The sequence below is a fragment of the Thermothielavioides terrestris genome, chromosome 2 (genome assembly GCF_000226115.1).
Source record: "Thermothielavioides terrestris NRRL 8126 chromosome 2, complete sequence".
Taxonomy (NCBI): Eukaryota; Fungi; Ascomycota; class Sordariomycetes; order Sordariales; family Chaetomiaceae; genus Thermothielavioides; species Thermothielavioides terrestris.
The window spans coordinates 1,879,908-1,905,798 of NC_016458.1; the positions used below are offsets into that span (position 1 = coordinate 1,879,908).

The 25,891-nt window shown below is 58.4% G+C and overlaps 9 protein-coding genes across 9 annotated transcripts; 6 read left to right on the plus strand and 3 right to left on the minus strand.

The window, feature by feature from the left end:
- Positions 1-1,345: 1,345 nt before the first annotated feature.
- THITE_2112203 (uncharacterized protein) lies at positions 1,346-2,631 on the plus strand. The gene has a single exon (XM_003651616.1). The coding sequence runs from the start codon at positions 1,474-1,476 to the stop codon at positions 2,500-2,502; it is 1,029 nt and encodes a 342-aa protein (XP_003651664.1). The 5' UTR covers positions 1,346-1,473; the 3' UTR covers positions 2,503-2,631.
- Positions 2,632-3,133: 502 nt separating this feature from the next.
- Positions 3,134-4,950, minus strand: THITE_2045310 (uncharacterized protein; the record flags this gene model as incomplete). The annotated part of the gene is made up of 6 exons (XM_003651617.1): positions 3,134-4,009; positions 4,062-4,157; positions 4,392-4,474; positions 4,628-4,726; positions 4,808-4,841; positions 4,918-4,950. 6 exons carry the CDS (start codon positions 4,948-4,950, stop codon positions 3,134-3,136), a joined length of 1,221 nt encoding a protein of 406 aa, XP_003651665.1.
- Positions 4,951-5,519: 569 nt separating this feature from the next.
- Positions 5,520-7,096, plus strand: THITE_2112208 (uncharacterized protein). The gene is made up of 3 exons (XM_003651618.1): positions 5,520-5,861; positions 5,919-5,997; positions 6,073-7,096. The coding sequence occupies exons 1-3, from the start codon at positions 5,743-5,745 to the stop codon at positions 7,024-7,026; spliced, it is 1,152 nt and encodes a 383-aa protein (XP_003651666.1). The 5' UTR covers positions 5,520-5,742; the 3' UTR covers positions 7,027-7,096.
- On the minus strand, positions 7,070-8,908 carry THITE_2112209 (uncharacterized protein). The gene has a single exon (XM_003651619.1). The coding sequence runs from the start codon at positions 8,720-8,722 to the stop codon at positions 7,166-7,168; it is 1,557 nt and encodes a 518-aa protein (XP_003651667.1). The 5' UTR covers positions 8,723-8,908; the 3' UTR covers positions 7,070-7,165.
- Positions 8,909-9,277: 369 nt separating this feature from the next.
- THITE_2112210 (uncharacterized protein) lies at positions 9,278-16,159 on the plus strand. Its single transcript, XM_003651620.1, has one exon. It carries the CDS (start codon positions 9,378-9,380, stop codon positions 15,999-16,001), a length of 6,624 nt encoding a protein of 2,207 aa, XP_003651668.1. The 5' UTR covers positions 9,278-9,377; the 3' UTR covers positions 16,002-16,159.
- Positions 16,160-17,205: 1,046 nt separating this feature from the next.
- Positions 17,206-19,158, plus strand: THITE_2112216 (uncharacterized protein). The gene is made up of 4 exons (XM_003651621.1): positions 17,206-17,778; positions 17,861-18,194; positions 18,249-18,488; positions 18,565-19,158. The coding sequence occupies exons 1-4, from the start codon at positions 17,330-17,332 to the stop codon at positions 19,105-19,107; spliced, it is 1,566 nt and encodes a 521-aa protein (XP_003651669.1). The 5' UTR covers positions 17,206-17,329; the 3' UTR covers positions 19,108-19,158.
- Positions 19,159-20,068: 910 nt separating this feature from the next.
- THITE_2112219 (uncharacterized protein) lies at positions 20,069-22,771 on the plus strand. Its single transcript, XM_003651622.1, has 6 exons — positions 20,069-20,234; positions 20,304-20,534; positions 20,599-20,675; positions 20,747-20,963; positions 21,046-21,188; positions 21,273-22,771. The coding sequence occupies exons 1-6, from the start codon at positions 20,184-20,186 to the stop codon at positions 22,687-22,689; spliced, it is 2,136 nt and encodes a 711-aa protein (XP_003651670.1). The 5' UTR covers positions 20,069-20,183; the 3' UTR covers positions 22,690-22,771.
- A 469-nt stretch (positions 22,772-23,240) lies between these two features.
- On the plus strand, positions 23,241-24,189 carry THITE_2112223 (uncharacterized protein). The gene has a single exon (XM_003651623.1). It carries the CDS (start codon positions 23,464-23,466, stop codon positions 24,046-24,048), a length of 585 nt encoding a protein of 194 aa, XP_003651671.1. The 5' UTR covers positions 23,241-23,463; the 3' UTR covers positions 24,049-24,189.
- On the minus strand, positions 24,177-25,682 carry THITE_2112226 (uncharacterized protein). Its single transcript, XM_003651624.1, has 3 exons — positions 25,326-25,682; positions 24,953-25,254; positions 24,177-24,877 (listed from the first exon to the last, which is right to left on the minus strand). The coding sequence occupies exons 1-3, from the start codon at positions 25,429-25,431 to the stop codon at positions 24,581-24,583; spliced, it is 705 nt and encodes a 234-aa protein (XP_003651672.1). The 5' UTR covers positions 25,432-25,682; the 3' UTR covers positions 24,177-24,580.
- Positions 25,683-25,891: the final 209 nt, after the last annotated feature.

Sequence of the window (25,891 nt, forward strand, 5' to 3'; positions counted from 1 at the left end):
TTCCCTTTGTTTTGCATGCGCCTTGGCATCTTTGCGAGAAACGCCAGCCTTCTGGACTGCGTCCCTCCGCTGCTGCCTGAGGGTTTGGGCTGAAGGCTCGCTTGTTGCCAGCCATTCGGCCATTTTTCTGGACTTTACTGAAGAGCCAGGACCCCTTTTTGCCACGGGGCTCGGGCTCCCCTTCCGGCTTGCTCAGGGAGCTTGTTTGCTGCCCGTCATCGGTTGACGTAGGCTCTGGACTTGTCACGAGACCCCGAACGCTCCTTTTTAACGGACTGCAAATCTCGGGAGGCCATAGTTGAAGCGTTTGTGGGCACTTGGGGTTAGGAACAAGTTGGTCTGTCCTTGCCCCAGAGGATATTTGGGGTACCTGCCCCTCTGGCCTGCGATGGATTCGCTGGGCTCAACGGCATTTTCACGATGTCTTTCTGCTCTGCCCGAGCTCCATCAAAGGTAGGCTAGCAGACCGCTCAGAAACCAGCGTTCTCGTAGCAACTGAGCTGTGGTTCTGAGAGCTCAGGCCGGACCGGCCGCCAGTGAGCTGGCGTTGCATTTGTAAGCACGGAGCCAGTCTTCCTGCAGCACAACACGAACGAGAACTCGAAGAGTAGCTGACATTCTGGCGTCCTTCAATGCCACTGGACTTCAAGCGGCTGAACCAGGTCAGCGACAAGTGTAATCTGCCGGCCGGCGCGCAAAGGTCTCACGCGGTGTCCGCATTTTGCGGGTTGAGGTTGTAACTGGCTGGCTATAGAAAGCTGATCCTCATCTCAACGGCAACGGCGTTATGCACTGTAACTGAGTAGCCGCGACGCATCCCCGGGCAGATACACCCTATTTAGATCACCATGGTTGTACCACAGTAACTGCTACGCAGTGCTCGTGGGTCGCAGGGACGTTCTGCTTCTGGCAGCCCGAGGCCAGACAGCCAAGTCGCTCCGCTGTTCTTCCTGTCCTTTTGCACAGTTTATTTTTATTTTTAAGTTTTTTTCCTTTTTTTGAGAAGATAGTGAAAGGGAGATCGAGCAAGCCCCAAAATGCTGTAAAGGCCCAGTCTGTGTCGCGTCGTGAATGCAGCCGCTGCGATTTGATATCTGATAGCTAACGCTGTTCAAGTTATCAGGCCGAGGCTGGACATTCATACGCCAGCAAGCAGCAGTCATCCAAGCTCCCAAAACGCCAAGAGCGGATCAAGCGGGTCCCAGTGACCCACCTGGCAGAATATCGGAGCTGCTGATTTGCCAGATCTATCCCGCCATTGATGGCGGGGCCGCCCACTCCACTTGAACGCTCTACTGCGTATTCCGTACTTGATATGGAGTACGGTGTATGTGCACGGTGTGGCGGGGTTCGTTGACTCGGAACTCCAAACGCGCTCGCTGCCTGCAGTACCCACCCGTCACCAGTTTGTGCAAGTTACCGGTATGATCTTGTCTGGCGCTCACGGGAGAATCACCGCGAGCCCGCTAAAAGATGGCGGGCCTGACCATTGCCACCGACGCCGGCACGGCACCTGTGGCGAGCACAACAGATCCCCGCCGCAACTCGACCTCGACGCGGACATCATCGCCGCACCGCCCACCCATCAGTCCCATCACCCCACCGTTAGGCCCGACTCGCTTGCCAGGCCACGGCCCGCTCACAACCATGCCGGACAAAGGCAGCGATGCGAATGCGACCGCCGACTTTGCGCGGGGTCGGCCGGTTTTCACGCACACGACGCAAACCGACCAGGTGGGCATCACGCCCCCGCCAGCGCAGCCGATCGACTTTGAGTCAAACCCGGATGTGTTGGCGCTGAAGAGCGCGATTTCGATCCTACAACTGCAGCGGGCGCGTGCCACCGCCGATATCCAGACGCTAAAACGGGCAAAAGACGCGGCGCTTGCCGACCCAGAGGCGTTTGTTACAGATCTTCACGAAGGACGGGTGCAGGTCGTAGGCGACCCGCTGCTATCCGGGGCTGGAGTCAGGACCACGGCAGAGGAGGATTCTGATTCTGATTCTGATTCGGACGAGGACGAAGAAGAGCAGCCCGACGGGCAAACAGGACAGCCCAGAGCGAAAACGGAGGCGGACGGCGACACAGCAATGGCAAACGGCGCTGAGGCACCACCCAAGCCGCCATCACGGCCGAAGAAGCCGAAACAGAAAACAAGACGGAAACCCGGCGCCGCGGACACCTCCAAGCCGCCACCCTGGCAGAGACTCCCCAAGATGCAGAGCGTGGTCCGCTGCCCACCCATAAACTGGGCCCAGTACGGCGTGGTCGGCGAGTCCCTCGACAAGCTGCACGCCGAGCAAGTAGCCGCGCCAACTCCCGGAGCGCCCCTTGTGCTCGGCCCCGGCGGCACCTACGAGTTCAAGGCCGGCGACGGAGGCGACCAAGCGAATTCCGCCGCCGGTGGGGGTGAGCAGCCTCGGCGGCTGGTGGGCATCGCCGCGCCGTATAATCCTCTGCGGGACAAATTGGACAAGAAGGGCAAGGGCTCGAAGCGCTGAGCGCTAGGCTGGAGCCCTGAGACATTCATGACGTGTATGACAAGTATGAGGAAACCATGATGTACCTTATTTACCTATGCATGTGCTGGCGTTCTGGTATGTTGGGCGATCACCGAGCAGCGCTCGCTGATGGTGGGTGGGGGGTTATGCTTTCGAGGGTGCAACGTTGGGAGGGACAGAACTTGAAACCGGTTAGAGCGACATGCCACAGGCCTGAGAATATTCACGAGGAAAACAACTACATTACTCCTTGATCACATGCGCTCGCGATCAGCGAGATATCGAGTCAGAGCAGGAAACGAAATATCTACACAGAGGACTCCGCGCCCACGGCACATTCATGCGCAACCAATGAAACCTGGTCATTCACTATCGTCACACTTGAAGCAAAACCCAACCCAAGCGCGAACCTAACTCCGTCGCCAGACCTCCCCTCACTCCCCTGCCTTGCCTTAGCCGTGTCCGAACGCCGAATGACATCGCTTGGATCTCACATGGCCCAGTAGCCAGAAACCATGTGCTGAGAGTCGAAAGAAGAAACTTGGAGAGGAGCTTCCCGGCCAAATTACTCAGCAGTCCCTGTCATCTGTTAGTCTCGGCCTCGCCGTGGACATGTCACGTTCAGCAGAACCTACTCCATCGACTGCTGGACCGACCGCCGCAGCCGTCTGTTGTACATCCGCCGGTCCTCGGGCGAACCCCAGTACAGCTTGAATGCCTCGGGATGCACCAGCGTCCGGGGATCGTAGGGGGGATGTTCCTCCTCCAAGGCCTCGATCACCGCTTCGATGTGCGTCTTGACATCCTCTCGGCGATTCGCTGGAGCAACATAGCATGGCGTACCGTCCGCAGCAATCCTATGGTGGAACATGCGCGTCTCGAATCTGATGCGGGGTTGCTCCTCAGGGAATCTGGGGCTGAAGCAGAGCCTGATTCGGAACAGACCCCCGTCAAGGTTGGTCATGGGCTTTCCGAAGTAAGTCAGGATCCAGACGAATGGATTGCCGTCCAGTAACTCGAGGTTGTGTGGCACGTCGGAACGCTTGAAAGACTCCACGATCTGTTCGAACTGACGCTGAAGGTTGACCGCGACGGTTGTTTCCTTAGCCTTTGCCTCGAGTCCCTCGGCCGCCCACGACTCGGTCTCTTCGTCAAGGGTCTTCTTGATATTGCGCAGGCGCCGCTCGAGCTCGCTGTAGTTGAACTTGCCTTCCATGGTGTTGCTGGAGCCTTCGAACGGCATTCGGGCGAACGATTGGCCGTCCTTGACCTCTTCCTTCCCTTTCTGTATCGCGGCGAGGTAGGAGTCGTAATACCACAGGAACCGGCGTTTGCACAGGTCCTTGAACGGCTCAAAGGGAGCGCTTGACTCGTCCTCGATGGTGTTCATATCGAGATCATACTCATCCTTGGTGGCAGTTGGAGCGACGACCGCACCATCCGGTCCGATCTTGAGATACTCCTCGAGCCGCTGGATGACGGAGATTCTCAGCGTCTCATGACGAATCTGCGCGTCCTGTCAGCCTTGTGGCCTTCCGATTACATTGCGCTTGCATCACCTTCTGAACATATTCTTTCTGATGCTTCTTGTCGGACGGTTCGTTCGCATCCTCGAAGCCGGGTTCGTTCTCGTAAGGATTTGCAGACATCAGGCTCTGAATGGAGAGCAGAATGGATTCCAGACCCTGTGCGGCGGACCACTCCTCTCCACGCTCGCCACGCCAGGTACTAAGTTCAAATCAGTCCGTTGAGCAGCGACAACGAGAGCAACAGCAGCAATCGGAGTCCGGTTACGGAAGGATGATAATTACCCGAGAATTGACCTGTAACCCTGTTAGCGGAGGGCCGTAGCTGCCATACCTAGAGAGCAGAACTGGGCGGAAACCTACAAGCAGACTCTGCCATTGGCATAGATGTTGGGGTTGAATCTGCAGCGGCCCCCGTTCGTCGTGATCGCGGTGACTTGCGGCGACTTCCGCGGGTAGTCTGGAAGCGCATTTTTTAGTGTCTTGAGGGCCCGGTTCAGCGACCTTACGGGAGAAATGTACCTTTGTTGAATTTGAAGGCAAACTGGGAGCAGGTTAGCATGAGAACGCGAATATTTCCTGGACATGCGCAGCTGTACATACCTCAAAGAAACCGAACTCGTACGGGGTCTCGTGCGGGCCGATGATCAGGGCCTTGACATTTCGCACATCGATGTCACGGCACGCGACGGCGAGAGCTAGAGTGTATATATCTGTTAGATGCAAAGGTTGCCTCCTATATATATCCCCGTGTCGTAGCATAGCACGCAGCAGCTTACAGAGGTCCGAATTCTTCTGGAGGTCGCTTAACTCCTGTTGTCGTTATCGCCGTCCCGGTCAGCCTTCAGCCCCGCGCTGGCGGAGGGGTGGGCGGACAAAAGTAACCCACCTTGGTGATTCGGAAGACAGACTGGTCCGCCATCGCTGCAGCTCACCGGCAAATGTGGAATGCAGAAGGGAGAAACTCATAAACAGAGAAGACGGTCGGCGGCTTCCGGACTGAGAGCGACTGGCAGACTGGCCTCGCGAAGACAACGATGTTGGAATAGAGGGGAGGATGAGGCTGAGGTGGGCCGAAAGGCGGGACAAGGCGTTATTTACCGTGCCAGCACAGTGCAGCTTCAGGCAGCCAACCTCAACAGGCCAACTGGGAGCTTAGGAAAGCGAAGTCCCTGGGCGCCTAAACCTTGAGCAGAATGCACATGGAATATAAAGCCCTTTTGAGCAGCTAGCCAAGCTCCTTTATATTATTTACCAGGAGCCAAAGTCACGCGATGTGGCCTGTGAGAGACTGGTCCATCTGGCGCAGATCAACAAAGCCACCTGAGTGGGGCGCTGTCTTTGGCAGTTCAGAGCCTTTGCTCGGCTCACCAGTTCACCACAAACAGCTTGCTGTGAAAGCGGGGCAGGTTGGAGGGGCGGTTTGGAGAACCCCTGCAAACTGCTGCTGCTGGGGTGAGGGGCCGCCTGAGTGGGCCCGCGGGTGACGCGCTTGCAGCAACCTGTCGCGTTTTCCAAACGGACGCGTAAAGTGCCTGCTGTGAGCGACCTACCGACCTGGTAGGTTGTCAAGACCATCGGACCGCAAACCGACACAAAGCTCCCGAATGCTTGATACCTGCCTTACTTCCATTTCGTGATACATACCTATTCAGGAACGGCGAAGGGAATATTATCACAGCCGTCTTGCGTTGATTGCCACCGCGCACCTATCATGTCAAACTTCTTCGACCTCAAAGCCCGGAAGGCGGCCGCGGCAAATGGGGCCGCATCGAGCAGTGCCGAAAAGCAGACAAACGAGACCGCCAGAGTGCAGCCCTGGGTTGAGAAATAGTATGGCACCACAAAGCACAACAAATCTGGGGGACGTATTTGCTGACACCTGTGCAGCCGGCCCAAAACGCTCAGCGATGTGACAGCGCAAGACCATACGGTTTCCGTGCTGCAGCGGACATTGCAAGCTTCCAACGTAGGTGCATCCGGCTGGTTTGCCCTTTTAGGTACCCTCTGCTCGCCAGTCAGCTAACGCTATCGCATCATCCAGCTTCCACACATGCTCTTCTACGGCCCTCCTGGCACCGGCAAGACGTCCACGATCCTCGCGCTCGCCAAAGAGCTGTACGGGCCCGAACTCATGAAGTCGCGCGTGCTGGAACTTAACGCCTCGGACGAGCGCGGCATCTCGATCGTGCGCGAGAAGGTCAAGGACTTCGCCCGGACACAGCTGACGAACCCACCGCCTGGCTACAAGGCGCGATACCCGTGCCCGCCGTTCAAGATCATCATCCTCGACGAGGCGGACAGCATGACGCAGGATGCGCAGAGCGCCCTGCGCCGGACCATGGAGACGTACAGCAAGATCACGCGCTTCTGCCTCATCTGCAACTACGTCACGCGCATCATCGATCCCCTGGCCAGCCGCTGCAGCAAATTCCGCTTCAAGAGCCTCGACCAGGGGAACGCGCGGCGGAGATTGGAGGAGATTGCGAGGCTCGAGGGCGTGGGGATGGAGGACGGCGCTGTGGATGCCTTGATCAAGTGCAGCGACGGCGATCTGAGAAAAGCGATTACTTTCTTGCAAAGCGCTGCGAGACTGGTGGGCGCCAGCAGCGCGGGGAGTGATGGCAAGGATGAGGACCGGATGGGTGTGGATAAGAAGCTGGTCACGGCCAAGGTGGTTGAGGATATTGCCGGCGTCATTCCAGATGATACGATCCAGAAGCTGGTGGCAGCCATGAGGCCGCGGGCTGCTGGTGAGACGTACCAGGCCATCGCGAAGGTGGTGGAGGACCTGGTGGCCGATGGTTGGAGCGCAGGGCAGACCATGGCACAGCTCCATCAGGCTGTTGTCTACGATGAGACAATCCCGGACATCCAGAAGAATAGGATTGTGATGGTCTTTTCTGAGATCGACAAGAGGTTGGTAGACGGCGCGGACGAGCATCTCTCAATACTGGATCTTGCCCTACGGATCTCGGGGATTTTGGCTGGGAGGTAGCGGGGCTAGCTGGACGGAGGAGGGGGGGGATGTCCGCTTGGACCGAGGGGAATATAACTGCAAAGGCTGGTGGGATCTATGGTCAGGCGTTCTGGAGCGGGTTTGGGAGGAACACAGGTTCACGGTAAATGCTGATCATTTACGGGCTATCTCTGTCTGATCGGAGAAGCCCCAGGTTCCCATCCAACATATCCCACACAGTCTTGGCCTGTGCTGGTTGATTCGCGGTCCGATCCGTGTGTTTCCTCAGTCCTGCCATTTTCTTAGGAGGTTGACCCTCAGCCAGCCAGATATCCTCCTCGGTCGTGAAAGGAACCTCAGCCTCTTTCCGTTCAGGCGGCGATTGCCCAACTAGTCGGCCAGTCTCCGCCAATATGCCCATGGACTTCTCGAGAGCAACCTGGCCCTCTTCGATCTTCTCGGCCACAGCTTCCAGCGTACAGATCTTTGCAGAGTCGGCGGCGAACACCCAGGGTCGGACTCGACTGGACGCACCAGGGGTTTCGTTCGAGGTAGCGTCGGCAAATGCTGCACGAGTCTGCTGCGGCCCCGGCATCGGATGCGCCGGCAGCAGTTGACTTTCCTCGGCCAGATGGTCGAGGACTTGGTCGTTTTCTCTCAGTTGCTTGGCGATAACTGCGCTGAGGTGGGATTTGTGGGCTATGAGGCCCTTCTGTTCCTGAGCGACAGAAAGCAGGTGCTCGAAGTAAGGAGTCAGGACGTGTGCGGTCGGTGGTGGACTCGGAACTGCAGGCACTGGTGGATTCGCCTCCTTTGTCGGCAGCTTGATGGTTGGTTGAGGCTGCTGGCCGACGAGCTCAAGAAGCTTCTTCCGCACATCGAGATACCGCGTGTACTTTTCCGTAATACTCACGAGCTGTTCCTCCATGTTGACGTGATCAGCGGAGGCACGGTGCTTCTGGGAGTCCTGTCCATCCGCATTGCCGTCATCTCCTGCGGCCTTGCCAAGTTCGGCCTCTATCCAGTTGATGAGCTCCGCTCTGGTCCGATTCAGTGCCTCGAATTTGGCGCCTTCGCTGATGGTGCCTGGTCTTGCGGTAGATCGCGCCTTGGCTTTCTCCAGCAACTGCTCCTCACGCCTCAGGAGCAGCTTCGTCTGGAGAACGTGCTTCTCCAGCTGATCGATCAAGTCCCTCACGCGCGGGGCAGAGATAGTCTCGTCGAGCGTGACAGCAGCGACTAGCTCCTGGGGCACGTTGGGAAGGGGCCTTGAGTCTCTGAAGATCTCTGCAGGATCCAGAAAGCCAGGCGACGCTGCTGGTTTCTGGCCCAGAGCATTGAGACCCCTTTCGATGGCTTGCAGCTTCTCGCGCCTTTGCCGCAAGCGGATCGCCGCAAGGTGTTCCTGCAACCGATCCAAGCGCTGCTCGGCAGCAGTTGCTGTTCCCGCGGGCCGTCTCGGCTCGAGACAACATGCCGCGAACTCCTTGCGAGCCTTGATATTTGCGGACAGGGCTTCGAGATAGGTCTTCTGTAAACCCCGGGCAGTTGAAGAGGTATCGATGCTGTCGGCATCAATGAGAGCCAGAGGCCCGACTGCACCGCCGTCCGGAAGGCATGAAGCGAGATGGACGGCGAGGATCTGTCTTATACGCGCAGCCTCCTCCCGTGGCCGAACGTAGGGCTCCAGCGTCTTCCGGATCTCCTTGAGCGTGTCTTCGCCTTCAGCTCCCATTTTTGCCGTATTCACGTAGTCACAGTTTCTCGGAGGTATTGGCTCGTTGGCGTCATCGTCGGGTTTGTGGGAGCCCGACTCATCTACCAAGATGTGTATGTAGCAGCTTCTACCTGAGGTCTGCAGTTCTCGTTGAACAGAGGCCTGGGTCACCGCCTAAAAGCACCGACCTTCTGGCGCCCTCTCAGTGCAAGGCTCGCTGAAGATCCACGGCCCTTGAGCGCTCAAGTTACCTAGGTACCTAACGGAGCCAATCAGAGACTGCCGCTGCTTCTTGATTTCAGCCTCCATGAAAATTTCGCCCCACTCAAGCATCCAGTTGCAGCAGGCATCGATGTTCCGCTCTGCGACTGTCGCCTGCGATTCTCTTCAAAACGGCCGGGTCCCTTTTCTTCTTCCCCTTGACCTCGAGCCTTCAATGCAGCGTCCCGAACTTTGTCTCTTCGCCGAGTAAACCGCAGTTTGGCCTGGGCGGTGTTGAACGAGTTTTCGCCATCAAGCTGCAGGCAGGCACCGACGCGCCGGCGGTCGCATCAGCGGACAACATCCTCGCATCAACGGACAACATCCTCGAGCGCATCCCGTTGCTGTTGTCGGCAGACACCCCATCTTCGCCAACACACCCCATCCTCCCTGCTGCAGGCCATCTGCAAAGATGTCAAACTATCACCGCGATGTCTCCCAATACAAGTACTCGGCTATGTCCAACCTGGTTCTCCAGGCGGACCGTCGGTTTGTCACGAGACGGACCGATGAGCCCACTGGGGATCCAGAGTCACTCGCGGGGCGCCTGTCCATCAAGGATATGGGCTCTCGTGTAGCTCGCACGACCGCGCCAAAGCCGAAGAAGACAAGTGCTATGCCAGACGTTGAGCGAGGGAGCATGCGAGAAGGAGCCGACGTTCTCCAGTTCGTGAAGCAGAAGGGCAAGGCTGAGTCGCGGGGCGGAGGCATCCTGTCCGGCGCCGATGCGCTGATCGAAGGCATCCGATACCGACCCCGAACCCAGCCCACCCGCGACGCCTTCAACCTTATCTTGACCATCGTGGCGGAGCACCTCGGCGACGTCCCCCATGAGGTCGTGCGAAGCGCCGCCGACGCGACGCTAGAGTATCTCAAGGACGACGATCTGAAGGACTTCGACAAGAAGAAGGAGATTGACGATATATTGGGCGTCTCCATGAGTCCCAAGCAGTTCAACGAGCTTGTAAACCTTGGGAAGAAGATCACGGACTACGATGCCCAGGACGAAGACGAAGACGTCGAGGAGGTGAAGAGAGCCGGCGAAGACGAGATCGACGGTCGGCAGGGCGTTGCTGTCAACTTCGAGAACGAGGAAGATGATGGCATGGTGGATGTCGTCCGGGATGAATCGTCGGAAGATGAGGCGGACCTGGAGGACGAAGAAGACCGTCCAGAACTTCAAGAGGTCGCCGATGCTGGTGAGGCCGGCCAAGATCGTGACGAGGAGGAGGCTGGGTTGGGAGACGGCGATGCCATGGTGATTGAGGCGGTGCCGTCCGGAAAAGTTGAGACCCAGGAGAAGAACTACGTCCCGGCCCGGGATATTGATGCATTTTGGCTGCAACGCCAAATCGGTCGTCTGTACCCGGACGCTCATATTCAGCATGACAAGACGTTACAGGCCCTCAGAATCCTATCCGGAGAGCCCGACGAGCCTGGCGGCGAGGAGAAGCAGCTTCGCGATATCGAGAACGACCTGATGGAGCTCTTCGACTACGAGCACCATGAGATCGTGCAGAAGCTGATCGAGAACCGAGAGAAGGTTGTGTGGCTCACCCGGTTGGCGAGGGCCGAGGATCGGGAGGAGCGTGAGACGATTGAGCGGGAGATGGCCTCGGAAGGACTGCGCTGGATTCTCGACGAGCTGCATGGCAAGCCGAAAGATGACCAGAAGAAACCTAAGATGGAGATCAAGATGGATATCGACAAGGACGCTTTCGCAAACGGGCAACCTCAGAAACCGGAGCAGCGCGAGGGCGGGCTGGTGGGAGGACTGCAACCCAAGAAGCTGATCAACCTGGAAAATCTTGTGTTTGACCAGGGGAATCACCTGATGACCAACCCGAGGGTCAAGCTCCCCGACGGCACGACGAAACGGACCTTCAAGGGATACGAAGAAATTCATGTTCCTCCGCCAAGAAGGCGCACCGATCCCGGTGAGCAGAACATCCCGATCTCCGAGATGCCGGAGTGGGCGCGGCTGCCCTTCAGCACCACCAAGTCGTTGAACAGGATCCAATCCAAGTGCTACCCTGCCGCTTTCGAGGACGACGGCAACATGCTCGTCTGCGCCCCGACTGGCAGTGGCAAGACCAACGTTGCTATGCTCGCGATGCTTCGGGAGATCGGCAAGAACAGGAATAGCCGGGGCGAAATTGATCTGGATGCGTTCAAGATTGTTTACATCGCCCCCCTGAAAGCCCTCGTCCAGGAGCAAGTTGGCAATTTTGGAAAAAGGCTGGAGCCGTATGGCATCAAGGTCTCGGAGCTCACGGGCGACCGTCAGCTCACCAAACAGCAAATCTCCGACACCCAGGTCATCGTGACGACTCCTGAAAAATGGGACGTCATCACGAGAAAGGCAACCGACATCTCCTACACTAACTTGGTCCGCCTCATCATCATCGACGAGATCCATCTGCTCCATGACGATCGTGGCCCCGTCCTCGAGAGCATCGTAAGCAGGACTATCCGGCGAACGGAGCAGACCGGCGAGCCCGTCCGCATCATCGGTCTGTCTGCCACGCTGCCTAACTACCGGGATGTGGCGAGCTTCCTCCGGGTCGATTTCGACAAGGGCATGTTCCATTTTGACGGCTCATACCGGCCTTGCCCACTGCGGCAAGAGTTCATCGGCGTCTCTGACAAGAAGGCTATCAAGCAGCTCAAGACGATGAATGATATCACCTACCAAAAAGTCCTGGAGCATGTTGGTCAACATCGCAACCAGATGCTGGTGTTTGTCCACTCCCGTAAAGAGACTGCGAAGACAGCAAAGTATATCCGGGACAAGGCGCTGGAAATGGATACGATCGGTCAGATTCTCAAGCACGATGCTGGCACCCGGGAGGTTTTGAGCGAGGCCGCAAACTCGGTCAACAACACGGATCTCAAGGATATCCTGCCGTATGGCTTTGGTATCCATCACGCCGGCATGAGCCGAGCCGACAGGACTGATGTCGAGGATCTCTTCGCGAGCGGGCATATCCAAGTGCTTGTGTGCACAGCGACCCTTGCCTGGGGCGTCAACCTGCCCGCTCACACTGTCATCATCAAGGGCACACAAGTCTATTCCCCGGAGAAGGGCAGCTGGGTCGAGCTAAGCCCCCAAGATGTTTTGCAAATGCTCGGCCGAGCGGGTCGCCCACAGTTTGATACTTACGGTGAGGGCATCATCATCACGACGCAAGGCGAGATCCCCTACTATCTGTCGTTGCTCAACCAGCAGCTGCCGATCGAGAGTCAGCTCGCAAGCAAGCTCGTTGACAGCCTCAACGCCGAAATCGTCCTTGGCAATATCCGGAGCCGCGATGAAGGCGTCGAGTGGCTCGGGTACACCTACCTCTTCGTCCGGATGCTTCGTTCTCCGGGGCTTTACAGCGTCGGGCCGGAGTATGAGGATGATGAGGCCTTGGAGCAGAAGCGGGTCGACTTGATACATTCCGCTGCGACAGTTCTGAAGAAGTCAAACCTGATCAAGTACGACGAGAAAACAGGCAGGATGCAGTCCACCGAGCTTGGGAGGATCGCCTCCCACTACTATATCACCCACGGGTCAATGGATATCTACAACAAGCTGATCCAGCCGTCGATGAACGACGTTGAGCTGTTCCGAGTGTTCGCGCAAAGCGCCGAGTTCAAGTACATCCCAGTCCGTCAGGAGGAGAAGCTTGAGCTCGCGAAACTCCTCGCTCGCGTCCCCATCCCTGTCAAGGAGAGCATCGAGGAGCCGACCGCCAAGATCAACGTCCTTCTGCAAGCCTACATCTCCCGCTTGAAGCTCGAAGGACTAGCCCTCATGGCCGATATGGTCTACGTCACGCAATCCGCCGGCCGTATCCTCCGGGCCATCTTCGAGATCACTCTGAAGAAGGGTTGGGCGTCTGTTGCCAAGCTGGCCTTGAACTTGTGCAAGATGGCCGAGAAACGGATGTGGCCGACTATGTCGCCTCTCCGGCAGTTTCCCAACTGTCCGCCCGAGATTGTGAGGAAGGCGGAGCGGATAGACGTGGATTTTAGCAGCTACTTCGACTTGGATCCTCCCCGCATGGGCGAGCTGCTTGGCCTACCAAAGGCCGGCAAGACTGTGTGCTCCATGGTCTCCAAGTTTCCGCGCGTTGAGATCCAAGCGAATGTGCAGCCCATGACAAGGTCCATGCTGCGTATCGAGCTTACCATCACCCCAACCTTCGAGTGGGACGTTGACGTCCATGGGCTGGCCGAGAGCTTCTGGATCGTGGTTGAAGACTGCGATGGCGAAGATATCCTCTTCCATGACCAGTTCATCCTGCGCAAGGAATACGCCGAAGCAGAGGCCAATGAGCACATTGTCGAGCTCACGGCGCCTATCTCGGAGCCGATGCCGCCGAACTACTTCATCTCGGTCATCTCTGACCGGTGGATGCACTCTGAGACTCGCCTGGCCGTGTCGTTTGAGAAACTTATCTTGCCGGAGCGGTTCCCTCCACACACGGAGCTTCTCGACCTTCAGCCCCTCCCCCCGTCTGCTTTGAAGGCCAAGGACTTTGCTGCTCTGTATCCGGATTGGCAGCAATTCAACAAGGTGCAGACGCAGACTTTCAACTCTCTGTACAATACAGACAACAATGTCCTGGTGGCCGCGCCGACTGGCAGCGGCAAGACAGTCTGCGCAGAGTTCGCGTTGCTACGCCACTGGGCAAAACAGGATCCTGGACGCGCGGTGTACATCGCTCCCTTCCAAGAACTGGTGGACTTGCGGTTCCAGGACTGGCAAAAACGCTTCTCCAATCTCCGCGGGGGCAAGGACATTGTGAAGCTGACGGGAGAGACAACCGGCGACCTGAAGTTGCTCGAGCAGGGAGACCTTATCCTCGCCACTCCCCTCCAATGGGATGTCCTTTCACGGCAGTGGAAGAGGAGGAAGAATGTTCAGACTGTGGAGCTGTTCATCGCGGACGACCTGCACATGCTCGGCGGCCTGAATGGCTACATCTACGAGATCATCGTGTCCAGGATGCACTACATCCGGACGCAGACGGAACTTCCCCTCAGGATTGTCGGCCTCAGTGTCTCACTCGCCAACGCTCGCGACGTCGGGGAGTGGATTGACGCCAAGAAGCATGACATTTACAATTTCAGTCCTCATGTGCGTCCGGTGCCGCTGGAACTTCACATTCAGTCCTACACGATTCCGCACTTCCCGTCGCTCATGCTCGCAATGGCGAAGCCGACGTATCTCGCCGTCACTCAGATGTCAGCCGATCAGCCGGCCCTCATATTTGTGCCAAGTCGGAAGCAGACAAGAGCGACGGCTCGGGACCTCCTCAGCGCATGCCTGGCGGACGATGACGAAGACCGTTTCTTGCATGTCGAGGTGGACCAGATCCGGAAGCTTCTTGAGCGGGTCCAGGAAGAAGCCCTCGCTGAGGCCCTCTCCCATGGTGTCGGCTACTATCACGAAGCCTTGAGCCAGAGCGACAAGCGCATCGTCAAGCATCTGTATAACAACGGCGCCATCCAAGTTCTGATCGCTTCCCGCGATGTATGCTGGGAGCTCGATTGCACAGCTCACCTCGTCATCGTCATGGGCACCCAGTACTTTGAGGGGAGGGAACACCGCTACGTCGACTATCCCCTCAGCGAGGTTCTCCAGATGTTTGGCCGGGCGGTGCAGCCGTCAAAGGATGGACGGAGCCGTGGGGTTCTGATGCTTCCAGCCGTGAAGCGGGAGTACTACAAGAAGTTCCTCAACGAGGCTCTGCCGGTGGAGTCGCATCTTCACAACTTCCTCCATGATGCATTCGTCACGGAGATTAGCACCAAGATGATCGAGTCTGGCGAAGATGCGATCAACTGGGCCACGTTTACGTATTTCTACAGGCGTCTGCTCGCCAATCCGAGCTACTACAGTCTGACGGATCCGACGCACGACGGGCTGAGCCAGTATCTCTCAGACATGGTGGAGGTGACGTTGAAGGAACTGGCGGACTCAAGGATCATCGAGATGGACGAGGATGACGGGACGGTCGCGCCGCAAAATGCAGCGATGATCGCGGCCTACTACAACATCTCGTACACTACGATGGAGACATTCCTCCTGTCGCTGTCGCACAAGACGAAGCTGAAGGGCATCCTCGAGATCGTGACGTCGGCAACCGAGTTCGAATCGATCCAGATCAGGCGGCACGAGGAAGCCATCCTCCGGCGCATCTACGACAACGTGCCAGTCAAGCTGGCAAAGCCTGTCTTGGACTCGCCTCATTTTAAGGCGTTCGTCTTGGTGCAGGCACATTTCTCCAGGATGAGCCTGCCCATCGATCTCGCCAAGGACCAGGAGGTCATCTTGACCAAGATTCTCAGTCTGTTGAGCGCGGCGGTCGACATCCTCTCGTCCGAGGGACACCTGAACGCGATGAACGCGATGGAAATGTCGCAGATGGTGGTGCAGGCCATGTGGGATCGCGACAGCCCGCTGAAGCAGATCCCCCACTTCACGCCCGAGGTGGTTAAGGTGGCGAACAAGTACGGCATCCGGGACATCTTCGACTTCATGGAGAAGATGAATCCGGACGAGAACGCCGACTACGGCTCGCTCGTCCGGGATCTCGGCCTCTCCCAGGCGCAGCTCGCGCAGGCGGCCCACTTCACCAACACCAAGTACCCCGACATCTCGCTCGAGTTCGAGGTCGAGGATCAGGACAGCATCCGGGCGGGCGAGCCTGCGTACCTCAAGATCCACATCGAGCGGGAGGTGGAAGAGGGCGAGGAGTTCGACGCGACGGTGCACGCGCCGTTCTACCCGGGCAAGAAGTCCGAGAACTGGTGGCTGGTGGTCGGCGAGGAGAGTTCGCAGACGCTGCTGGCCATCAAGCGGGTCACCGTCGGCCGGGAGCTCAACCTCAGGCTCGAGTTCACGGTGCCCACGCCCGGCCGGCACGACCTGAAGCTGTTCCTGATGAGCGACAGCTATGTGGGTGTCGATCAGGAGCCCACTTTCTCGGTCATGGTTGAGGAAGGCATGGATGTTGACGAGAGTGGGGAGGAGGAGGAGTGAGGGGATGAGTAAGGAAAACGGGTTTCAGGCGGGGGAGAGGTGTGAAAACTTGCCGGTGAAGGTATGGATGGCAATAGTTGACCGAGTCTGTCAAGACCGATTTGGGACAAAGTGTACGGTACCCAGAGGAGTTGGGTGGGACAATGCAAAGTGGTTTTCTCTTTCGCTTTCCTTCCTTGGTTCGGGGCGGCTGGTGGCAGTTCTGGGAAGGGGATTCCAATCATCAGGCTGAACTCGGACGCGGTGTGGGTGGCGGGGAGGAGGGCAGGCCAGTTTGGGGAAGCAGGCAACCATGCCGGGACTTCTCGGGCAGCGTCAGCACTGGGCAACAGAGGTCTTTCGGTCTCCTGGCTTGGGCGGTGCGGTGGGATCGAGCAGCCTGGGACCATTGGAAGGAGAGAGAAGACTGTCCAGTCTGTTTGCCGGGACGGGGTGCGCTGCTCTTTGACCGGCAGCAGGTCTGCCAGGTTGGTAATGGTTGGTGGTTGTTCGTGTTGGGTGTTGGCGTTGGCAACAAGGAAGGGGACAAGGAAGGGGAAGGAGGGCGCGGGCGGTGTTGGCCTCGTGGATCGAGCGGGCGCATGCCGCAGCACAGTTCCTTAGCACTCCAGGCCAGGCCCTGGTGAGCACAACTCCGCCGCGCTTCTCCGGCAGACCAAGGAAATCCTCCCGTAGCTCCCTCGCCAAGACGCTCGGACCAAGTCTCGCTGATGCGTGTGTGCCGCCGCCCTCGCCCATTCAAATAATTTATTTCTCTGCTTCGCGAATGCCCAGCTAAACTTCGGCGCAACCTCACCTCCCTATTGTTCCCCGCGCCTGCGCATTGTCGCCCGTCGGCTATCCGCGCAACGCATCGAGTTTCATCGCCACGTGCAGCCGACTGAGGAGCTCCTAGTCCCTGGCCGACTTTCACGCGAAGAACGCGTCGACTTCTGCTTTTTGCCCAGACCAAACACTGTAGCAGCTCCCCCGGTTCCCACCTTCAGTCGCGTGCTGACATCACATCGCCACCCCGCGACCATGTCGGGCGAGAATGGTCCTGCCACCACCCCTCGGGACGGCGCGTCGCCAGCCGTCGAGAATAAGGAACACGCGACCGAGAGCGCGACTGTCGACGCTCCATCGGCCGCTCCTGCCGCCGAAGCCAAGGCTGCCGCCGAGCCTGAGGCCCCGGCTGCGGAGTCTGACAAGGCCGCTGAGGGTACCATCCAATTCTCTACGCGCGCTCACCATACCTCTTTCTCGTGCGGCTGACGCATCTCCTTCTCGTTTTCCTAGGTCCTGCAGAGAACGCTACCGAACAAACTGAAGAAAAACCCGACGTCGAAATGACGGACGATGCCGCTCCAGCTGAGCCTGCACCGCAGGCTGCCGACGCTTCTGAGGCAGCAGAGCCGGAGCAGGCCGAGCAGACCGAGCAGGCTGAGCAGGCTGAGCAGGCGGAGTCTGCCGCGGCCGGTGCCGACAAGTCCAAGTCCAAGCGCAAGTCAATTGGCGGTGGTGACACAAAGGGCAAGAAGCTGAACAAAAAAGCGTCCAAGCCGCGTATGCTGCATCTGGACGCCAAGCCGGGCGATCACTTCTTCGTGAAGCTCAAGGGCTTTCCGCAATGGCCTGTCATCATCTGCGACGAGGACATGCTTCCAGCCTCGCTCCTCAAGACTCGGCCCGTCACTGCGAAGCGCGCTGATGGCACCTACCGCGAGGACTACGCCGACGGCGGCAAGAAGGTTGCGGACCGGACATTCCCCGTCATGTACCTGCACACCAACGAATTGTGAGTTTTTTTTCCCCGTCGAGTTGTCGACCATCTCGCGGCAGCATCTATCGGGGTCCTGTGAGCTAATGCGCGCATGCAGTGGGTGGGTGTGCAACACGGACCTGATCGAGCTTGATCCCTCGACCGTCTTGGACGTTAAGCTGGACAAGATGCGGAAGCCTCTCCAGGCTGCTCACCAGCTGGCGGCGGAGCAGCATCCGCTGTCGTACTACAAGGAAGTGCTGCAAAATTACCAAGAAGAGCTCATTGAGAAGGAGAAGGCCAAGGCGGCAAAGGCCGCCACGCCCAAGGGCAAGAAATCCAAGGCTGCGAGCCAGGAGGACGAGGACGTCGAGATGGAGGATGCCCCCGACGTCGAGACGCCCGCCAAGGACAAGAAGGCCAAGAAGAGGAAGGCCGAGGACAGTGCCGAGGTGAGCTTACCGCCCCGGAGCCTAGGGGCTTATCGGAATCGCTGACCTTCGCAGACGCCCCAGCGCTCAGATTCGGTGAAGAAGCCCAAGATCAAGTTGACAACGAGCGCGACTCCGAAGGCGGCCAACGGCGGCGCTGCGTCTACGCCAAAGTCCGGCAAAGCCGGCGAGTCCAAGAGCGCCAAGGCCAAGTCCAAGAAAGCAAAGGAGGAGGGTGACAAGGAAGTTGAGAAGGAAGCCCCGGCTCCCAAGGAACCGGAACTCTCGGCTGAGGACAAGCACGCTCGGAAAAAGGTACGTTTTACGGGCACTTGTCTCCGCGAGGAAGCAAATCAGGTCGGGAGGCGCTAACGCAGTTTTCCTCTTGCAGAAGGAGGTTCTGTTCCTTCGGCACAAGCTTCAGAAGGGCCTCCTGACCCGGGACCAGGAGCCCAAGGAGGAGGAGATGAAGCTCATGTCGGACTACATCACGAAACTCGAAGGGTTCCCCGACCTGGAAGTCAGCATCATCAGGGCGACTAAGATCAACAAGGTCCTGAAGGCGATCCTGAAGCTGGAGCACATTCCGAAGGAGGAGGAGTTCAAGTTCAAGCCGCGCTCGCAGGTTCTGCTGGACAAGTGGAACAAGCTCCTGGCTGTCGAAGGGGCGCCGGCAGCTCCCGCCGCCGAAGTCAATGGCACGTCCAAGGCCCCTACTCAGGCTAACGGCGTGAAGGAGAAGAGCGAGGCAGCGGAGCCTCCGAAGGCCAAGGAGGAGACCGATGAGGGAGCCAAAAGCGAGCCGCAGGATACCAAAACAAAGTCCGAAAAGGAGCCCGAGGGCGAGGTCAAGGAGGCGCCGAAGGCGGCAACGAAGCCTGTGGAGGGGTCTGAGGCGGCAGAGAAGCCGGCTGCTGAACAGGTGAGACTCTGACTCGAAACGCGCGGCTCATTTCTCTCGCGGCATCAATGTCCTGACGAGCTTCAAGGCCAAGGCTTCCGAGGCTGGCGAGGCTGGCGAGGCCTCGTCTTAGACTGCGCTGTTGCGCTTTGTGACGGGAAATACAGAACGGGAACGGGACGCTCGAGTGCCCACCGCTGGGGAAGGGAATCATCTTGGCATCGGCGGATTCAGTCAGGACCGGGAAGCCCCCAAGGAGGGCTCAATCAACGTTTGTAAAAATAGGAGGGGGGCGGAGTACGTCGACTTTCACTTTCCTTTTTGCGCACGATGGGCACAGTGCTTGGCGGCGGAAAAGGGGGTCGTGGGTGTTCTGGTTCAAATACAGGCGTCCTTTTTCCTGTTTGTCGCTTGCCTTTTCCTTTCTCTATCTCTTTCCTGTTTTCCTCGGATCTTTGCTGTTCCCCCAGGCGCCTGGACAGAACGTTGCGGCGGTCTCTCGGCCTCGGATCATAGGAAATCAAGCGCACAAAAAGCACACTGGCAATGGCAACGGCAAGAGCAACTGCACCTTGGCCACGAAAGCGAGCAGCGAGGCTTGGGATCTATTGTTTGCTGGTACGTTCAGGGAAAGCTAAGGCTTCCCATGCTTGGTTTTCCAGCGCTTGGGCCTGGCCGACGGGAAAGGGAGACGGGCAAATGGGTGCTGGCGCCAGCGATCGGGAAGGAGTCCGGTACTCGCCTATCTCAATAGGTATCTGACCCGGCGTCTGTTGCGCGAGAGAACAGACGCGATGCATCATATCTAGTGGATACGTAGTAGCTAGTAGATTGCCATAACGGATGGGACAAGCTTGGAATTGGCGTCTGGAATGAGCGTCTATGAGCTGGCTTCTCTGATTGTGAAGCACACTGATCAATCCCTATCGTAATGTCGACGCTGACCACCTGACTGAGGTATCCGGTGTAACGTAAAATACAGCCCTTGAAATATCCCCTACACGGCGTGTACTCCGTAATGTCGCGTATCTCCTGCATCGCGCGTGAACCTCTGCGGCCAACCAACTCCACGCGTCGCCGCAAACAGTCCTGGGTCAACAGAACCAGAGATGACCGAAAGCGAAGGTGGTCGGATGCAGTTTGAAGAAGATGACCACAGGGTATGCAATTCAACGCATATCTCGTATTGCATGCATTTTTTACTTGGTGCTCACCAGCTTCCACAACAGGCCGCGTTCGTCTTCAGCAATCTCAGAGCCGAAGATGCTGCTGCAAAGCACAGCTCACGCCCGGCAAAGAGGCGCAAGGTAGCCCGGCCGGATGCCCCGAAGCCGCAGGCTGTCGCGGAAGCAGAGGCGTCTTTTCCGCCCCTCTTCGACGGTGCCGAGAGTCCCGATGCCGTGCGGCTGCGGAAGGAGCTCTTCGAAACATCCTGGCCGATCGTGGAAGATGGCATCCAGGTCAGTGTCGTCTTACCAAAACCTTGGTTTGTGTGTTTCGGACACCAGCTGACCCAGTGCGCAGCATGTTCTGAGGGAAGCAAATCGGACCACGCTCGACGAGGTCACGTCCTTTCTGCAACGGGCTGCCGAGGCCAAGACGTGAGTGCGACACCCTGAGGAAAAGGGGCTTCCCGTAGCCGGCCAGCTAACCACAAACCCCTGCACTGCAGCGGCAAGATTGCCGCCGGCTTCATCATCACGGGGCCAAACATTGCCTCGCAGGACCTACTGTTCGAGCAGCTGGCTGAGACGCTCAGCGCGGCAACCCAGGCGAGCTTCGTCCGGCTGCGCGCCGCGGACGCGCCGAACCTCAAGGCCGCCTTGAAGAAGATCATCCGAGATGCGACGACTGGAAGGAGCGAAGATGGGGATGGCATGGATGCCGAGGTCAGTCAGGGCGTAAGTCTCTTTCCCCCTGTGGCTTCACCGGCCGGCGACAGTTGGAGCGGGCTCGGACTGATGAGTCCAGGGGCGGAAATATCTCGACTACGACCTCGAAGGCCTGCTTGCCTTTCTTGCCCAGCACCAGCTGCCGCTGCGGGTAATTGTTTCATTCCAGGACAGCGAGGCCTTCGAGAGCGGCTTGCTGTCCGATTTGATTGCTCTCTTCCAGTACGATGCCATGCTCCTCCTCCTTCATACTAGTCCCCTGTGGGGGCATCATCAGCAAGACTAATCAGACCGGACTGTGGGCAGTTCCTGGCGCGACCGCATCCAGTTCGATGTTCTCTTTGGCATCGCCACTTCGGTCGAGCTGTTCGAAGCACGTCTGCTCAAGTCCACTGCCCGCCAGCTGTATGGCGCCCAGTTCGACGTCGTCCAGGCCGACTCGGTTCTGGAAAGCGTCATCAAAAGCGCCGTTGCCGGGACGCGGGCCACCCTGCGGATCGGGCCGTCGCTGCTCCGGAGCCTGGTCGAACGCCAGCAAGGCCAGGCGGCCGGTGTGCAGGCGTTCATCAGCTCGCTCAAGTACGCCTACATGTGCCACTTCTATGCGAACCCGCTCAGTGTGCTGCTTGCGGGCGACGACCGCCTGCAACCGACGCTGCTGCAGCCGGAGCACATCGAGGCCGTCCGGACTCTCGATTCTTTCCAATCCCACGTCGAGGCTGCCGTCGAGGCAAGGCAGCTGAACCACGCGCAATCGCTGATCGAAGACGATCAGTATCTTGCGACTCAGATTCTAAGGCAGGCGCAGAAACGGCAGGCGTACCTGCTGCATCTCCTGCGTTCCCTACACCTGGTGCAATGCACCGGCCTGAGCACCGCGTCGTTCGTCGAGCTCTACATATCAGCCCTGAGCGGCGGCATCGACATCGAGCAGGCCTCCGGGACGGTGCCGCTAGAAGATGCGATAAAACGGCTTAACCCGGGCGATTTCTTGTCGCTCGTCGGTCGCCTCTTGAGCGCTGTACGGACGGGCAGCTCAGAGTTGGGCCTGCGCGGGTGGGAGGCCGAGGCCGAGGAGCTTGTCGGCGCTCTTGGAGAGCTCCGAGACGAGGTCGAGGGCCTGGTCGAGCGCTCCAAGAGCAACGGGGCGACGCTCAAGAGCAAATACAGCGCGCAAAGCAGAATCCTGCGTACCACGGTGGTGGCGCAGAAGGTCCAGCTCAGCCGAGACACGGCGACATTAACAGAAGAAGACAAAGCGTACACCAAAGCAGTGGACACCTTGTTGGAACTCGCTTCGCAGGCACTGCATTGTGACCCAATCGAATCGCTCTTTCTTCATGAGGCCTGGGTCTTCGACTCGAAAGCGCCGTACCGGGACGTCTTTGTTCCCGCGCCGGGCGCCACCTTCGACCGCGCCCTCTCCCGGCCGCAGGACTACCTTGCTTGTGCGTGCTGCAGCAAGGCAAACGGCGGGCTGGCCTCGACCCTGCCCACGACGGCCATCCTGTACCACCTCTACACTGAGGCCGGCGCCCTCATCAACGTGGCCGACCTGTGGTCGGCGTACTACGCACTTGTTGGCGATGAATCCGACGTGGGGCTCGATGAGCGGTCCGCGCTCGTCTGCTTCTACCGCGGTCTGGCGGAGCTCAGGATGATGGGCTTTGTGAAGCAGAGCAGAAAGAAGGCCGATCACGTTGCCAAGTTGAAGTGGCTCTGAGCCGGCCAACCGGATTTGGGAGAACAAAACGTACCGCCGACAATTCCGTGGTTGGGAAGAATGCATTGTTGGCATTGACGAGCGGGGAACCTATAAAGATCTTTGGAATGTCCTTGTTGAGACAGACAGAGCCAGACAATGTCTTAGTTGTTCCCAGAGCGGCTCAAAGGGTGCCCGGGTTAAAGATGTGTACTCCGCCGGCCAAAGATAGCAGCAGACGAATAAAGACCGGGGGCGAATCCGGGTATCCGATTCTGGGTAAAGCGGCTGCTTGCAAAGAGGCTGGCTTTCCTCTCGTGGACTTACAAGAAGCGGACGGATGAGACCGTACGTTGGCGCGGCTCCCAGTCGCGCAGTCACCCGACATTCCACCAACGACCGCTGTCTGTTGCCCAGAGACGACAGAAAGGCCAACTCCGGAAGAGACTACTACTATATTCTGCCGCTGGCGAGAATCCACAGCAGCGAGCGCTGCTCAGCTTAAGTACAGCTTCTCTCACGCTTTCTGCTCGTTTCTCTTCTTCCCTCCGTTTCTGGACCAGTCTTCCATAGACAAGCCTCTCTTGCTTCGCTTGTCCACCATCGAAAAGGGTACCCGTAATTCGTTCTTAGTCTCTTAACCTATTTATCATCCCGTTGCTATACCCAGCTTTCCCTCCGTCAACCGCCTCCACGTTGCGGAATCCTACCAGCAGGCAGGCAAACAGTGAGTCAATCAGTCAGTCAGTCAGTCAATCAGCCAGCCAGAGAAAGGAGCCTTGAGAACTGCGGAAAATGGAGCAACCATCGCCAACACAGCCCAACAATGACTTCAACAACACGACGCCCACCAGTAGCAGCAGCAACAGCAGCACAACAACAACAACAACGAGGACAGCCTTCGGCACCCGCCGGGCAGTCAAGAACCCGGCCTTCGAGGCCAAGCTGGCGCAGATGTCGCTGCAGCTGGCGCCGCTGGTGCAGCTGACGACGGGGCAGGTGCACCCGGCGTTCCCGCGCACGCTGCTGGCCTTCTGGCTGCTGACGGACGAGCAGCTGGAGTCGCTGGCGCACTTCTACCACCAGCGGACGCCGTGCCGCTGGACGCGGCACTACCCGTGCCCCGTCGCGTGGCCGCCGGGCATGACGCTCGAGGAGAAGCGCCGCAAGCTGGGCCGCTTCATCGGCCTGCGCGGCTGCGAGACCCCCATCGAGCGCCTCGTCTCCGACGAGGTCGCCGGCCGCCTCGGCCGCTCCGAGGACGAGATCTGCGAGGACGCCCGCCGCGCAAGGCTCGAGGGCGCCGCCTCCGGGGGGAGTGGTCGGAACGGGCAGCACGACGAGGTCGATGAGGTCCGCCGGAAGATGGGCTGGTATTAGAAGAGGGGCGGGGAGTTGGAGGGCGTGCATGGCCCCTTGAATGATGTGCTTTTCTTTTGAGGCAAAGCGAGCGATGAGAATTTGTTTGGGGGGAACATTGGTTTTTGGAGACTTTGCATATCCTCTTTGGCATTGTCAAGGGGAAAATCAGCGATTACTGTCTCGTAGAGAAGGAGTAGGGGATCAAGGTTAACTCACGCTTGGATATTTCCTGCACGGACAGGCTATGAACTGATTTATACGGAAGGGGTGCACAAGCATGATACTCCTTCCACTGCTATCCTCTGACACGGCCCAGTGCCCCCCGGCCTCTTCCGCTCATCCACGAGCAAGCAGTCAGCGTCTGGATATCCCACCGCAGAAGAGATAGCAGATGCTAAGGCAAAACCGATTTATCATCCCAAACGCCATGCCACTATATGCGTAGAACGGCCCAAGACAACCGCGAAACGAAACCCCTTTTACTATACAACACCAATGCCGAAGACACCCAACTCTCGCGCTCTCTCTCCTCGGCAGCCCGCCGGGCGTACTATTTCTTCCCCTTTTTCTTCTTGGAAGCCCCTGACGGGGTGGCCGACGGTGTATCGGTGTCGACCAGGACGGGCTCGTCTTCGCTCCCGGCCTTGGCCTGTGCCTTCTCCGACTCGGCGTCCAGCTCCTTCATGAAGTCCTGCTTGATGCTGGCCCGCCGCTTCTCCCACCATTCCTTGTCCTGTTCCGTCCGTGCCTCGATCTCGTCGAGGCGGTCGCGCAGAAGTTTGTTGGCGGCGATCTCGTTGGCGGACTGGAAGATGACCTGGCCCCATCCCGGAACGAGCGCATTGGCCTGGTTTTGGTCTCTGTTAACTGGAGTCCAGGTGGGAAGCGGGGGGGAGGTCGGGGACGTGAAGAAACTTCATACCTCCATCACGACGTCCCGCAGCTCGTCCTCCATTTCCTTCTCGGCGCGCTGAAACCGCTGCCACAGGTCGTCCCCCACGCTCCCGCGCTGCAGCAACGAACTGCAGGCCGCCTTGGCAGTGCGGATCTGGATGATGCGGTGGATGTCCTCGACGGCACGGCGCAGAAGGGCTGCCCTGATGACGCTATCGGGCACCTTGGGTGCCTTTTCGGACCCTTCCTCGGGCTCCATGTGTAGCAGCGACAGGTAGATGTTGCGCTGTAAGTGTGGACCAAACCATGGCGCGAGGTTTGCGCTCCGGACTGGCGCGAGAAAGCTGTTAGCGATTATGCCATGCATTCTGGCTGGGAGAGAGCAAGCCAGAAAAACTCACCCGCTTTCCTCTTGCGGTAGACTGTAGAGAAGGTCATGAAGGTGCCGACCAACACGGCCAGATAGGCCAGAGGGAGCAGGAGCCCCCTCCAGTTAACGTCGAACATGGCGCGCTCTCGAGTCTAGAGAGTCTAGACGTGCCACGGAGGTGTGACGAAGGCGCGCAACAACAACAACAACAACAACAAGGAGGATTGTAAAATAAAAAGGAGTGCCGCAGTTGGCACCAGTGTCTTTGTAGCACAAAGCCAAAGTTGGGTTGGGCAGTCCGTGTGCGGTGTTGCCAATGCGGCCCTGGACCCCCGGCACAAGCCCTCGAAAGAACACCTGGACAACTTTTGGGTCTTGGCAGCAGTCACGGCCGACAAGGGGCAAGGCGCAAGGATGCAAGCATCCATTGCCGGCGGCCCAGCGCAGGGACCCCCCGACCCGACTCGATATCTCGATACCGTTATCATGCCCACGATATGCATCTATCCCGGCGCAATGTGGTAGGTGCACTATGTACGCCCGCGGGAGGTGGGGCTGAGGGGCAGCTAGGTAGCCTGTATGACGAAGGCCCAGGCA

Bases quoted from the DNA above. Each gene is read 5' to 3' on its own strand.
- THITE_2112203 (XM_003651616.1), top strand. From the start codon at position 1,474: ATGGCGGGCCTGACCATTGCCACCGACGCCGGCACGGCACCTGTGGCG.
- THITE_2112208 (XM_003651618.1), top strand. From the start codon at position 5,743: ATGTCAAACTTCTTCGACCTCAAAGCCCGGAAGGCGGCCGCGGCAAAT. The intron at 5,862-5,918 runs GTATGGCACCAC...ACACCTGTGCAG, and splicing joins CAGCCCTGGGTTGAGAAATA to CCGGCCCAAAACGCTCAGCG. The intron at 5,998-6,072 runs GTAGGTGCATCC...CGCATCATCCAG, and splicing joins GGACATTGCAAGCTTCCAAC to CTTCCACACATGCTCTTCTA.
- THITE_2112209 (XM_003651619.1), bottom strand. From the start codon at position 8,722: ATGGGAGCTGAAGGCGAAGACACGCTCAAGGAGATCCGGAAGACGCTG.
- THITE_2112210 (XM_003651620.1), top strand. From the start codon at position 9,378: ATGTCAAACTATCACCGCGATGTCTCCCAATACAAGTACTCGGCTATG.
- THITE_2112216 (XM_003651621.1), top strand. From the start codon at position 17,330: ATGACGGACGATGCCGCTCCAGCTGAGCCTGCACCGCAGGCTGCCGAC. The intron at 17,779-17,860 runs GTGAGTTTTTTT...GCGCGCATGCAG, and splicing joins TACCTGCACACCAACGAATT to TGGGTGGGTGTGCAACACGG. The intron at 18,489-18,564 runs GTACGTTTTACG...TTCCTCTTGCAG, and splicing joins ACAAGCACGCTCGGAAAAAG to AAGGAGGTTCTGTTCCTTCG.
- THITE_2112219 (XM_003651622.1), top strand. From the start codon at position 20,184: ATGACCGAAAGCGAAGGTGGTCGGATGCAGTTTGAAGAAGATGACCAC. The intron at 20,676-20,746 runs GTGAGTGCGACA...CCTGCACTGCAG, and splicing joins CGGGCTGCCGAGGCCAAGAC to CGGCAAGATTGCCGCCGGCT. The intron at 20,964-21,045 runs GTCAGTCAGGGC...TGATGAGTCCAG, and splicing joins GGGATGGCATGGATGCCGAG to GGGCGGAAATATCTCGACTA.
- THITE_2112223 (XM_003651623.1), top strand. From the start codon at position 23,464: ATGGAGCAACCATCGCCAACACAGCCCAACAATGACTTCAACAACACG.
- THITE_2112226 (XM_003651624.1), bottom strand. From the start codon at position 25,431: ATGTTCGACGTTAACTGGAGGGGGCTCCTGCTCCCTCTGGCCTATCTG. The intron at 25,255-25,325 runs GTGAGTTTTTCT...TTCTCGCGCCAG, and splicing joins CTACCGCAAGAGGAAAGCGG to TCCGGAGCGCAAACCTCGCG. The intron at 24,878-24,952 runs GTATGAAGTTTC...GACCAAAACCAG, and splicing joins TGCGGGACGTCGTGATGGAG to GCCAATGCGCTCGTTCCGGG.